Below are 12,559 nucleotides of genomic sequence, written 5' to 3' on the forward strand. Positions count from 1 at the left end.
CTCAGCTTGGAAACCTCTCCCTTTCCCCTCAGCATGGCTGGCTCAGGAATTCTGGGAGTTGAAGTCCACGAGTCATAAGAGAGCCAAGGTTGTCTACCCCTGACCTATACAGAATAGTCATGGAGAGGGATATGAATGTGATTTCCTGGTCCCTAGTAAGGTTTTGACGTTTAGCTGGAATTTTTATATGCCTCTCAAGAGTTGCAAGGTTTGATTTGGGCAGCCACGTTAAAATCTTTAAATAAATGAGAAAATTTCATTTGACAATAAACGTTTCTATTTCTGCCTTGCTTTTGCTGACAGCAGACCTGGCCATTTTATTTTGTAATGGAACCAAGGACGGTATCTGAGATGATCCTGTTTTGTAAAGGGGGTTGCGCCAAATGACTCTAGTAAGCTTTCATCCAGGAACCCAAACATGATGTCCTTCTTTGCCCCTTGTTAACTGCTTCCTGGTAAACGAGCTGCTGATTCTTCCTCTGCTCTTTGTCTTGCAGGCTCAGCAGCTCTACGGAACAAAGCAGCGCCTCGCGCCTTATGAGAAGACATAAACGCCGTCGGCGGAAACAGAAAGTAGCCCGAATTGAGAGGGTAAGAGAAGCTGGACTTGGGGGTTGGAGACGGGACAGTGTCACAGAGGGGTAGAATCAAGATCAGGTGAAGCGTTAGTACCACTTTATAAGGCCTTGGTAAGACCACAATTGGGACATCACATCCAATTTTTGTCGCCATGATATAAAAAAGATGTTGAGAGTTTAGAACGGGTCATCGAACTTGGCCCTGGACTTCAACTCCCAGAGTGTCTGGCTGAGTAATTCTGGGAGTTGAAGTGCACAAGTCATAAAAGGACCATGTTTGAAGACCCCTGCTCTAGAAAGAGTGCAGAAAGGAAATCTGCACCCCTTTGTCAACAGTGTAAAGAAGGTGGTATTTGTGTCTGATAATTTAAATGTGTATAGAATACAGAGAAGAGCAACAAAGATGATTAGGGGACTGGAGGCTACAACGTACAAGGAACGGTTGCTGGGATTGGGGATGTCTAGTTTAATGAAGAGAAGGACGAGGGGGGACATGATAGCAGTGATCCAATATCTCAGGGGCTGCCCCAAAGAAGAGGGAGTCAAGCTCTTCTCCAAAGCCCCTGAAGGCAGGACAAGAAGCAATGGATGGAAACTAATCAAGGAGAGAAGCAACCTAGAACTAAGGAGAAACTTCCTGACAGATAGAACAATTAACCAGTGGAACAACCTGCCTCCAGAAGCGGTGAATGCTCCAACACTGGAAGTTTTTAAGAAGAGACTGGACAACCATTTGTCCGAAATGGTATAGGGTTTCCTGCCTGAGCAGGGGGATGGATTAGAAGATCTCCAAGGTCCCTTCCCATTCTGTTGTTATTCAAACAATTTTGTAAGTGTTAGGACAGTCCTACCTTCTATAAATTTGTAGGGAGAGCCTTGAAAGGCATTTTATCCCCCCATTCTTTCCCAAGTGGTTAGACCTAAAATCCATCTGTCAGTTGTGGCAGGTGAACCACACCTGTTCTTATCTCGTCTTCTCCTTTCCTTGCAGTCTTCATCTTTCAGCAGCATCACCGATTCCACCATGTCGCTGAATATCATCACCGTGACGCTCAACATGGGTGAGTCCAGATGGCTGCTTGGAGACGGGCCCAGGACTACCACGTAGCAGGGGGAAGGAAGGAAGGAAGACGATCGGTTTAACGTTGTGAAGTGACAATTTAGTATGGAGAAGGCCTTTAGTTTTGACCCAATATAGATAGTCCTCAACTTATAGATCACAGTTGAGCCCAACAGCTGTTCAGTGAGTTTTGCCCAATTTTACAACCTTTCTTGCCACAGTTGTTGAGTGAGTCACAGAAGTTGTTAACGTGGCTTCCCCATTGCTTGTCAGAAGGTCGCAAAAGGGGATCACCTGACCCCAGGACATTGTAACTATCATAAATACGAGTCCGTTGCCAAGTGTCTGGCTTTTGATCATGTGACCATGGGGAGGCCGCAGCAGTCATAAGTGTGAAAAACAGCCGTAAGTCACTTTTTTTTCAGTGCTGTTACAACTTAGAGCGGTCACTAAATGAACAGTAGTAAGTCTGTTCTACCTGTAGCTAAGGATATTTTCTTTAAGCTAGATCTGAAGCAGAACATCCAGATTCAGTCACAGTTTTGTTCCATATAGTATCAACTTTGTGAACTCTCAAGTTTCCTCTTTCCACTCTGGGTTCAAAATAGACAGTGATTAATATTTATACCTGTGTTTCCCTGGAAGTAAGACCAGGTCTTATATTATTTTTGGTGCAAAAAAACCATTAGGGCTTATTTTCGGGGGATATATTATTTTTCCGGGAGGCGGGAAGCGCACGGGGGGGCCAAAGACGTCCCGGTGATCTGTGGGGTGGGCTGGGGTGAAGCAGGGGCGGCGAGAACTGAAGAAAGCCCCTCCAGTGGCCGGATGTGGCTGTTGCATAGTGACGGCCTAGCCCAGGGGTAGGCAGCCTTGGCTCTTTTATGACTGGTGGACTTTCAACTCCCAGAAGTCCTGAGCCAGCATGGCTCAGCTTGGAAACCTCTCTCTTTCTCCTCAGCATGGCTGGCTCAGGGATTCTGGGAGTTGAAGTCTACGAGTCATAAAAGAGCCAAGGTTGCCTACCCGTGGCCTAGCCTTTCATTGTCACTCCTGGCTCCAAAATGGTGGTGGAGGACCAGGAAAGAGGCCCGAGCCTCTCCTGCCCATGGCAGTCCGGCTTGGGAGGGGAGTGAAAGGGAAGAGGAGGTGGGAGGGCAGCCGGGTCATTGAACGGGCGGGGGGGGGAGGTCGCCGAATAGGGAGTGGCCTGGCTGTGGGGGCCATGAGATGCACGGTTGTGTGTCCCATTGGGTGGGCGTAGCCAATTGGGTGGGCGTGGCTGCAGTGGTAACGGCAGACTGGGTGGGACTAAAAAGTTCAATCAATCAATTCCAACTTTGCAAGAACTTTTTTTTTCCGCAGGAAGTTGAAATTGACTGATTGAACCTTTTTTTTTTTTTTGCACATGGCGGCGGAGGCCTAAAGCGAAAAGGTTTTATAAAACCCAGCTGAAGGCCTAGGACTGGGGCGATGACGCGCGTGCCCACAGAGAGGGTTCTGAGTGCCGCCTCTGGCACCCGTGCCATAGGTTCGCCACCACTGGTGTACACATACATAATACACATGCTATATACATTTGGATTGCCAACAAAGAGTTAAAGGGAGACTAGTATAGCTATTTCGAGCTACTTAGCTCTCATCAGGAGCTACTTAGCTCTCATCAGCTAGCCATACCCTTGCTGAGATTTGAACCTGGGCTGCTCACATGTTGGGCAGCTGTATTAACCTCTAGGTTATTTCAGAAAAAGAAAAAAACCCAATATATATATGTATGTATATGTATGTATGTATATAGCATGAGTATATGTGCGTTATGTATGTGTAATGACTAGATAGATAGTTTTAAGAGCATGCAGCAGAATTTCATTTTTAATGTGGGCCAGTATGCTCACTATGAAAACATGATAATAAAGGTTTTATCTTACCTTACCTTACCTGATCACAAATGATTGAATAGACCAAATAATGCCTTTGGGCTTGGGGGATGTTCTAACCGCACATCCCCTTTTCTGCAGAGAAATACAATTTCCTGGGCATCTCCATTGTTGGGCAAAGCAACGAACGTGGTGACGGAGGTATCTACATTGGTTCCATTATGAAGGGAGGTGCTGTTGCAGCGGATGGAAGAATTGAACCCGGAGACATGCTGCTGCAGGTACCTCTTTTATGGAACACCTGAGCTCCCGTTCAGGTGATAAATAGGAAACTTAAGTTAAAAAAGCAGCACAGGTGCTTTGCTCGTGCCTAGAGTAACGCAAGAGCACTGTTTGTCAACCCTGGCAACTTTTAAGATGTGTGAACTTCAATTCCCAGAATTCCCCAGCCCCGAATTCCCCCGAATTCTTTGATTTATCTTTGCAGGTGAACGACACCAACTTTGAGAACATGAGCAACGACGATGCCGTACGAGTGCTGAGAGAAATTGTGCACAAGCCGGGGTAGGTCATCTCTGCAGCCTCCTTGGTCCCAGTTTCCTTTTGGCGCAGGCTTGAATGATGTGGTTGTCTGGGCAGAGAGGCAAAGGTTCAGTTGTTTAGCTGTGCCCTCCGGGTCAGGTAGTCGTAGAATTCTGCTCTCATACAATATGGGCAAATCACCAGTTTTCAGCCTTAGCATCTCTTGTATTCTACAGGGATGATAAAACCGGCCTTCCTTATACCGTGTTTCTCCGAAAGCAAGGCCTACACCAACAATAAGCCCTAGCTTGATTTTTGGGGATGGGTCTAATATAAGCCCTACCCCCAAAATAAGCCCTAGTTTTGGGCGAGACACATACTTAAAAATCAAACCAGGGTGGGGGTGTGGATCTGCCCAACCCGCCCTGCACCCAATTGCAGCCAGGCCTCTCCTCGCCGGCCTACTTCTTCTGAGGCCTCTTCTGCTGCCAGGCCTGCATTTCTCAGTCACGGGCCTTTCCGGAAGGCCTGTGCAGCCAAAAACCAAACTATGGATTAAAAGGTTCTGCAAGAGCTGAGCAGCCGAGCCCCAAGCTATGGATTCAATCCATAGCTCGGTACTCGGCTGCTTAGGCCTTCTGGAAAGGCCTGACTGCAAAATGCAGGCCCGAATGCAGCTGCAGAACGTCGGCCCCAGAAGAAGTGGACCGGCTGGGTGGGGCTGTCGGTGCCGGAGGTGAGGTAAGGCCTACCCCGAAAATAAGACCTGGTGCCTCTTTTGGAGGCAAAAAATAATAAGACCCGGTCATATTTTCGGGGAAACACGGTAGAATTATTGTTATTATTGTTATTATTGTTATTATTATGCAAGCGATTGCAGTCCAGCAAATACCAAAAATAAGTGCAGCCAATCTCTTTAGTGAAAGCTGCTCGTTCTGGGGTTTGATGGCCCTGCAGATGCTGTTAAGGCTGAATTACAGGCTGTCTTTTCTGTCATGTACCCGAAGAATGTAGGAATTCATCAAATGCTTCCTGGGACTGGAGTGGGGCGAAGCTGTCATGGTTTTTTTTTTGCCCTGAGGGAAATGCCAGCGATGGGGTCGCCCATGTTGTGAAGCAACTTGCAGGATGCCAACCTTTGTGTTTTGCTGCAGGCCCATCACGTTGACGGTCGCCAAGTGCTGGGATCCGACTCCCAGGGGCTGCTTCTCGTTACCCAGGAGTAAGTGAGCCTGTGCCTGTAGTTTCTTCGGGTCAGGCATGTACGTGACAAGTCGATTTTGTAGAGCACGGAGCTGAAACGTTTTGTTCAAAACAAAACAAAACAAAATTATCGGAAGACCAGAAGGATCAGTGTAGGAAAGCAGATCATTGCAGAGAAGATAAATCTCGGCGGTCCATTTAGAGTCGACGTCAACTTGACGACATGAAATCAGTTAACATGACTGGTGGGGGTGATGATAACCACAATAATAACATTTTTTTTAATTAAAATTACATGCCCCAACTCTCCATACAAATAGTTGAGAAGATTTAAAAAATAACGAAATGACAACCCTTCCCAGAAGTGGATAACAATGACAAAACCAGACAAGACAAAAGAAAGACCACGATGGATCTCCAGTCATGTTGACCACAAACACATCTAAAGACCTGACGGTTTCCAATCTCCGTACGGAGGAACAGTCATGCAGGAAGTCCTCGGGTTACGACCACAATTGAGCCCAAAACTTTTGTTGCTAAGTGAGACAGTTGTTAAGTGACTTTTGCCCCATTTTATGACCTGTCTCGGTGGAGATGTTAAGTGAATCATTGCGGCTATTAAGTTAATAACACGGTTGTTAAGTGAATCTGGGATCCCCCATTGACTTTGCTCGTCAGAAGGTCGCAAAAGGGGGATCACGTGACCCTGGGACGCTGCGACCGTCATAAATACGAACCAGTCGCCAAGCGTCTGAATTTGGATCACGTGACCACGGGGGATGCTGCCACGGTCGTAAGTATGAAATACGGTCATAAATCACTTTTTCCCGGTGCGGTTGTGGCTTCAGATGGCCCCTAAGTGAACTGCTGTAAGTCCAGGGCGCTACCTGCTATTATGAATATATACAGGTGGTCCTCCACTTACAACGGTTCATTTAGTGACCGTTCAAAGTTACCACGGAACTGGAAAAAAGGAACTTATGACCGTTTTTCATACTTAACGACAGTTGCAGCATCTCCATGCTCATGTGATCAAAATTCGGAGGCTTGGCAACTGACTCGTGTTTATGACAGTCGCAGTGTCCCGGGGTCACGTGATTATCCCTTTTGCGACCTTCTTATTTCAATTTTTTAATTAATTTTTCATGAAAACATAATACAAATATGATGCTTATAGTTAAAACAAAAAAAAAGACCTAATCATTCTCGGAAATGATCGGCGATCCCCCCCCTGCAATCCCTCTCACTCCCCCACCCTACCTACTTTCCTCTTCCTTCCTTCCCTCGAACCCACAACCTCTCCTCCTTCCTCCTTTCCAACTGTCCTACACATCCCATCCCCTTCTTTTTCCTCCTCCTTGGATGCAGTTTAGGGTACTAGCTGATCATCTTCTCTATTTACATTGTTTTTCTATAAAGAATAAATACACCAAATTTTATATGATTCTCCCTTTCCTCCCCCCCCCCCCTCGGACTTCCCAGAACTAAATACAGGAATAGTCACGTAAACAACTCAAATCTAACTAAAACAATCCAATTATAATACATACAAGTATTAATTTACTTTAACTCTAATAAACAATAACAAACTTAACTATAAAATGCCCTTTTGCGACCTTCTGACGAGCAAAGTCAATGGGGGAGCCCAGATTCACTTAATAACCGTGCTATCCACTTAACAGCTGCGGTGATTCACTTACTGATGGTGGCAAGAAAGGTTGTAAAATGGAGGCAAAACTCACTCAACAGCTGAGCAACCAATATTTTGGGCTCAATTGTGGCCGTAGGTCAAAGACTACCTGTGCTTCACCCCCCCTTCGTTAGGGAATAAAAGAGCCGCTTGCCAAATGAGGGTGAAAAGACAAAAAGCCGAGATAAAATTGGTAGGGTAAACCTACAGCTCTTGGAGCGACACGGTTATTGAGATTTATAGGCTTGGTCAATGCTCAAGGCTTGGAAGAAAAGGTTGGCAGCTCCTTGAAAGATGCTCGTTTTCTACACGTAGAGATAGACTTTTGAGACATTCCCAGGAAGGCTCCAGAGGTGCTTTTCCGAAAGGCCACTGGACCTCCTTGTTTAGTTTGTTCTTGAAAATGCTTCCCATCTCATCCAAGATGAAGCTTCTTGGATGAGAAGCGCAGCGTTTTCAACCAAGATCTGGATGATTGAGAATCTCCATCCAGGGGTAGGCAACCTCGGCTCTTTTATGACTCATGGACTTCAACTCCCAGAATTCCTGAGTCACCATAGCTGACTCAGGAATTCTGGGAGTTGAAGTCCATGAGTCATAAAAGAGCCGAGGTTGCCTACCCCAGGTTGCCTACCCCAAGCCGAGGTTGCCTACCCCTACCCCTACCCCATGAGTCATAAAAGAGCCGAGGTTGCCTACCCCAGGAATTCTGAGAGTTGAAGTCCATGAGTCATAAAAGAGCCGAGGTTGCCTACCCCAGTTGAAGTCCATGAGTCATAAAAGAGCCGAGGTTGCCTACCCCAGGCCATAGACCCTCCCAGGAAGGGCTTCCTCCTCCTTTTGGCTAAATGCATCCATGGGCTTGAAATTTGTGAGAAAGCCACCGGGATTCTCCCGCTTTCTTCTCTCTGTGCTGCTTTTCCTTCCTCTTTTGCCTTTCTCCTGCCATCTTCTGGGACTTCCTACTTGACGGCTGTTTTCCTGCTCCGTCCCGGCTCAGACCAGTCCTTTCCCTGCACGGACGTCCCCTCCCCTGCCTGCTAATCCACGGGCGCCAGGTGGATCTCTCCCTGTGTCCCTCTTGCTGATCACCCCTCTCTTTTCTCCCCCAGTTGCTCCCCAGCGAATCTGGGCTGGGCCAGACTCTCCGTGCTCCGATCCGGGTGAGTCCCGGCTGACACTGGGGGAGGACAGGGCTGCCCAGAGATTTTGGGTCCAGCGTAGGGGGATGACGGTTGCGGCCTTCTCACCGGGTCCGTGTTCCTTTTCAGGCGAGCCTATCCGACCCATCGACCCGGCGGCTTGGGTGTCCCACACCGCGGCGATGACCGGCACCTTCCCTGCCTACGGTATGAGCCCATCCATGAGCACAATCACTTCCACCAGCTCCTCCATCACCAGCTCCATCCCAGAAACGGAACGTAAGTTCTTGTGTCCGCGCATGTCCCACTCCTGCTTGGCTTCCAGTCACCTGCACGCCTCATCTGATAGGAACCATACCTGGACAGGGCCAAGTTCTCCTTGGTGGAAGAAGGATCTGACCCTCAGTAACCAAGGATTGCTTTCCTGGTAGACTCTGAAATACTGAGCAGGGACGTGGCATCCCTCTCGAAAAGATGCGCAGGGATCTCAACAGAGCTGCCTCCAAGAGGGAAGTAGAGGGAGAGAAATTCAGGAAGTCAGCCAGGAGGAAGTAGGGTAGTCCTCCACTTACGACCACAGTTGAGCCCCAGAGTTCTGTTGCTAAGTGAGACAGTTGTTAAAGAAGTGAGTTTTGCCCCATGTTTTACACGCTTTCTCGGCAACTTATTAAGTGAATCACTACAGTTGTTAAGTTAGTAACACGGTTGTGAAGTGAATCTGGCTTCCCCGTTGACTTGGCTTGTCAGAAGGTCACCACGTAACCCTGGGACTGTCATAAATAACGAGTCGGCTGCTAAGCATCTGAACTTTGATCATGTGACCGTGGGGATGCTGTAACGGTGGTAAGTGTGAAAAACGGTTAGGTCGCTTTCTTCAGTGCCGTTGTAACTATGAACGGCCACTAAAGGAACTGCTCTGTAAGTCAAGGACTCCTCGTGGAAGTTGACCTAAATCAGGGTGGGGAATGATGGCCCCTTTATGACTTGTGGACCATTAATCATTTTGACAAGTGTGATCATAGAATCATAGCGCTGGAAGGGACCTTGGAGGTCTTCTAGTCCAAACACAGTGATGGGCTGCATTCACAGAGGGAGAGAATCAAGATCTGTGTTAATACCACTTTACAAGGCCTTGGTAAGGCCACACTTGGAATACCGCATCCAGTTTTGGTCACCACGATGTAAAAAAGATGCTGAGACTCTAGAAAGAGTGCAGAGAAGATCAACAAAGATGATCAGGGGACTGGAGGCTAAAACATACCAGGAACAGTTGCTGGAATTGGGTATGTTTAGTTTAATGAAAAGAAGGACGAGGGGGGACATGATAGCCGTGCTCCAATATCTCAGGGGCTGCCCCAAAGAAGAGGCAGTCAAGCTATTTTCCAAGGCGCCTGAAGGCAAGACAAGAAGCAACAGATGGATGGAAACTAATCCAGGAGAGAAGCAACCTAGAACTAAGGAGAAACTTCCTGACAGTTAGAACAATTAACCAGTGGAACAACCTGCCTCCAGAAGCGGTGAATGCTCCAACACTGGAAGTTTTTAAGAAGAGACTGGACAGCCATTTGTCCGTTTTACGACTCTTTAGCTGACTTATGACTGGTCCTCACACTTAACGACCGTCACAGCCTCCCCATGATTGGGTGCTTGGCAACTGGCATGTATCTACAACGGTTGCAATGTCCTGGGGACAAGTGATCTCCACCGGCAACTATTTGCACTGGCTTCTGACAAGCAAAGACAATCCGGGGTGTGTGTGTGTGTGTGTGTGGATTTGCTTAACGACCGCATGAATCACTTAACAGCTGCAGTGATCTGCGTAACAAGCACTGCAAAAAAAAGTTTGTAAAAACGAGGCACGGCTTGCCTTGCCTTGCCTTGCTACGGAAATCCCGGTCCCGATCGCGGTCATTAGTTGAGGATTACCTGTATTTTGTTTCAGAGCAAGCTTGTGGAGCAACATGGGCAGAAGACTTCTTGCCTACTTTGCCTGATGGGTAAGGAAGTAGGGAGAAGTGTGACTAAAGCCCAAGAGAGCCTAGGGGGCACTAGAACAAAAAAGGACAGGATCCTTAGTGGAACTATTGTGGCCATGAGGAAGATCTGGAGATGGTGAAGAGATAGCTACTGATTGGGTTTGGGAGAATAGCCACGTTGGACAATTTGAATAAACCGTGGCTTTGAGCACAAAACAGTTGAGTTGTGGAGTTTTTCAGTCATGATCCAATCTCAAACACGCTCATTTTGAGCTGTTTCCAGGGTTACAAATGTGGTCGAAAAAACGAAGACGGGGATTGTGGTGTGTGCAAAAAACAGGTAGAAATTTGGTGGCAGGTTGCCGTGGCCATCTTGACCATAATCGGTGGGCTTCTCTGGGCCGCCTCAAATTTAGCTGACCTCCAGGCTGGTTGAAACAAGCCCTGGTCACCTTTCCCAGAAGGTTAGAAATCAAAATTTCGAAGTGAAACAGGAGAGACTTTGGAGCTGGAAATATTTTGCCCATCACTGGCTGTGGAATATCAGTTTGGCCAAGTGAAACATCTGGGAGAGCTCAGACTTGGGTGTTCCTGAAATCTAGGCTGCATTAACAGAGGGATAGAATCAAGATCAGGCGAAGTGTTAATACCACTTTACAAGGCCTTGGTAAGGCCACACTTGGAATACTGCATCCAGTTTTGGTCACCACGATGTAAAAAAGATGTTGAGACTCTAGAAAGAGTACAGAGAAGAGCAACAAAGAGGATTAGGGGACTGGAGGCTAAAACATATAAGGAACGGTTGCTGGAATTGGCTATGTCTAGTTTAATGAAGAGAAGGACGAGGAGGGACATGATAGCAGTGTTCCACTATCTCAGGGGCTGCCCCAAAGAAGAGGCAGTCAAGCTCTTCTCCAAAGCCCCTGAAGGCAGGACAAGAAGCAACGGGTGGAAACTAATCAAGGAGAGAAGCGACCTAGAACTAAGGAGAAACTCCCTGACAGTGAGAACAATTAACCAGTGGAACAACCTGCCTTCAGAAGCTGTGAATGCTCCAACACTGGAAGTTTTTAAGAAGAGAATGGACAGCCATTTGTCTGAAATGGTGTAGGGTTTCCTGCCTGAGCAGGAGGTTGGACTAGATGACCTCCAAGGTCCCTTCCAACTTTACTACTACTACTATTACTACTACTACTACTAATTATTATTATTATTATTAATTATTATTTATTATTATTATTATTATTATTATTATTATTATTATTATTATTATTATTATTATTATTATTATTAAACAACTTGGCCTTGATCTGATCACTTCCTGTTTGGGGGAAATAAAAAAAAAAAAATCCCAGCGCAGCTGTCCTTAGCTTTTTAAAGGAAAATTCAAAGTAGAAGAACAAAGCAGTTACAAGTCATGTCAGGCAGAAACAGATAATTTGCTGAAATTCTTTTTAAAAAAAAGGTTCCTTGGGAAAACTCTTGACTTCACAGCAGTTTTTGACCTGCACTAGGGGTTTAAGAAGGAGTCCTGTTCAGAGGGGGACTGTTGATCCAAGTGGGCTTTTTAGGAGATGTCTGTCTGGTTTCCCAGCCTCCATCTCTCTTGCAGCCTTCCCCAATTCTCTGTTCCTTAAATGTGTTGGATTCCCAGGATCTCTGGTTGACAGATCTGGAGAACGTCGGAATCTGTAGGCGGTGCTCAACGTGCATTCTTCCACCTTCCTTCCTTTTGCACAGGTCTTGATGACTTTCACCTCTCCATCCATAGCGATATGGCCACCATTGTCAAAGCCATGGCCTCACCAGAGTCGGGCTTGGAGGTGCGTGACCGCATGTGGCTGAAGATCACCATTCCCAGTGCCTTCATTGGTAAGGCTGACTAGAGGAGCCTGGGGGAGGGTGGTGATTGAGAGCAGCTAAGTCAGGGGTCTTCAAACTTGGCTCTTTTAGGACTTGTGGACTTCAATTCCCAGAATTCCTCAGCCAGGCACGCGTGCCTGGCTGAGGAATTCTGGGAATTGAAGTCCACAAGTCCTAAAAGGGCCAAGTTTGAAGACCCCTGGGCTAAGTCTTTGATGGGCCTCTCAAATAGGTAACTGGGATGCATAGATGGCAGACAGAAACAGAAAGATACCAGTGTTGCTGTAGAGAGCAGAGGTGGGGAACTACAGCCCCTTTATGACTTGTGGACTTCAACTCCCAGAATTCCTGAGCCAGCTAGGCTAAAGACCAACTGAGGAATCTGTTCATCTTTAGGTCCTTCTCCACAGAATTTTGACAGCCAGTTCCTACGTTCAAATTGCTTCATGTCTGCCACCGTAAAACCACATCCCTATAGAGACGTTTATGGAGAAGATACTATAGCCATATTGTAGGTGGAGGAGGGGGTTCCGTCTAAGTCTTGTCTGAATTGCGTGCTGAGTTTCTCCTTCATCATTGTCTCTGTAGTCCTATCTCTCTCTCTCTCTCTCTCTCTCTCTCTCTCTCTCTCTCTCTCTCTCTCTCTCT

At 46.9% G+C, this 12,559-nt stretch overlaps 1 protein-coding gene across 1 annotated transcript in view; it reads left to right on the forward strand.

Moving 5' to 3' along the window:
- Positions 1 to 12,559, forward strand: part of DVL3 (dishevelled segment polarity protein 3) — a 62,680-nt gene that overhangs the window by 42,482 nt on the left and 7,639 nt on the right. The window contains exons 6-13 of the mRNA XM_029285745.1: positions 498 to 591; positions 1,570 to 1,639; positions 3,657 to 3,796; positions 4,003 to 4,079; positions 5,192 to 5,259; positions 8,043 to 8,093; positions 8,202 to 8,351; positions 11,789 to 11,920. Coding sequence (XP_029141578.1) covers positions 498 to 591; positions 1,570 to 1,639; positions 3,657 to 3,796; positions 4,003 to 4,079; positions 5,192 to 5,259; positions 8,043 to 8,093; positions 8,202 to 8,351; positions 11,789 to 11,920 — 782 coding nt within the window. The remainder of the gene's footprint in view (positions 1 to 497; positions 592 to 1,569; positions 1,640 to 3,656; positions 3,797 to 4,002; positions 4,080 to 5,191; positions 5,260 to 8,042; positions 8,094 to 8,201; positions 8,352 to 11,788; positions 11,921 to 12,559) is intronic.

The sequence above is a fragment of the Protobothrops mucrosquamatus genome, unplaced genomic scaffold, assembly GCF_001527695.2.
Source record: "Protobothrops mucrosquamatus isolate PMUCROS unplaced genomic scaffold, P.Mucros_1.0 scaffold2171, whole genome shotgun sequence".
Lineage (NCBI taxonomy): Eukaryota > Metazoa > Chordata > Lepidosauria > Squamata > Viperidae > Protobothrops > Protobothrops mucrosquamatus.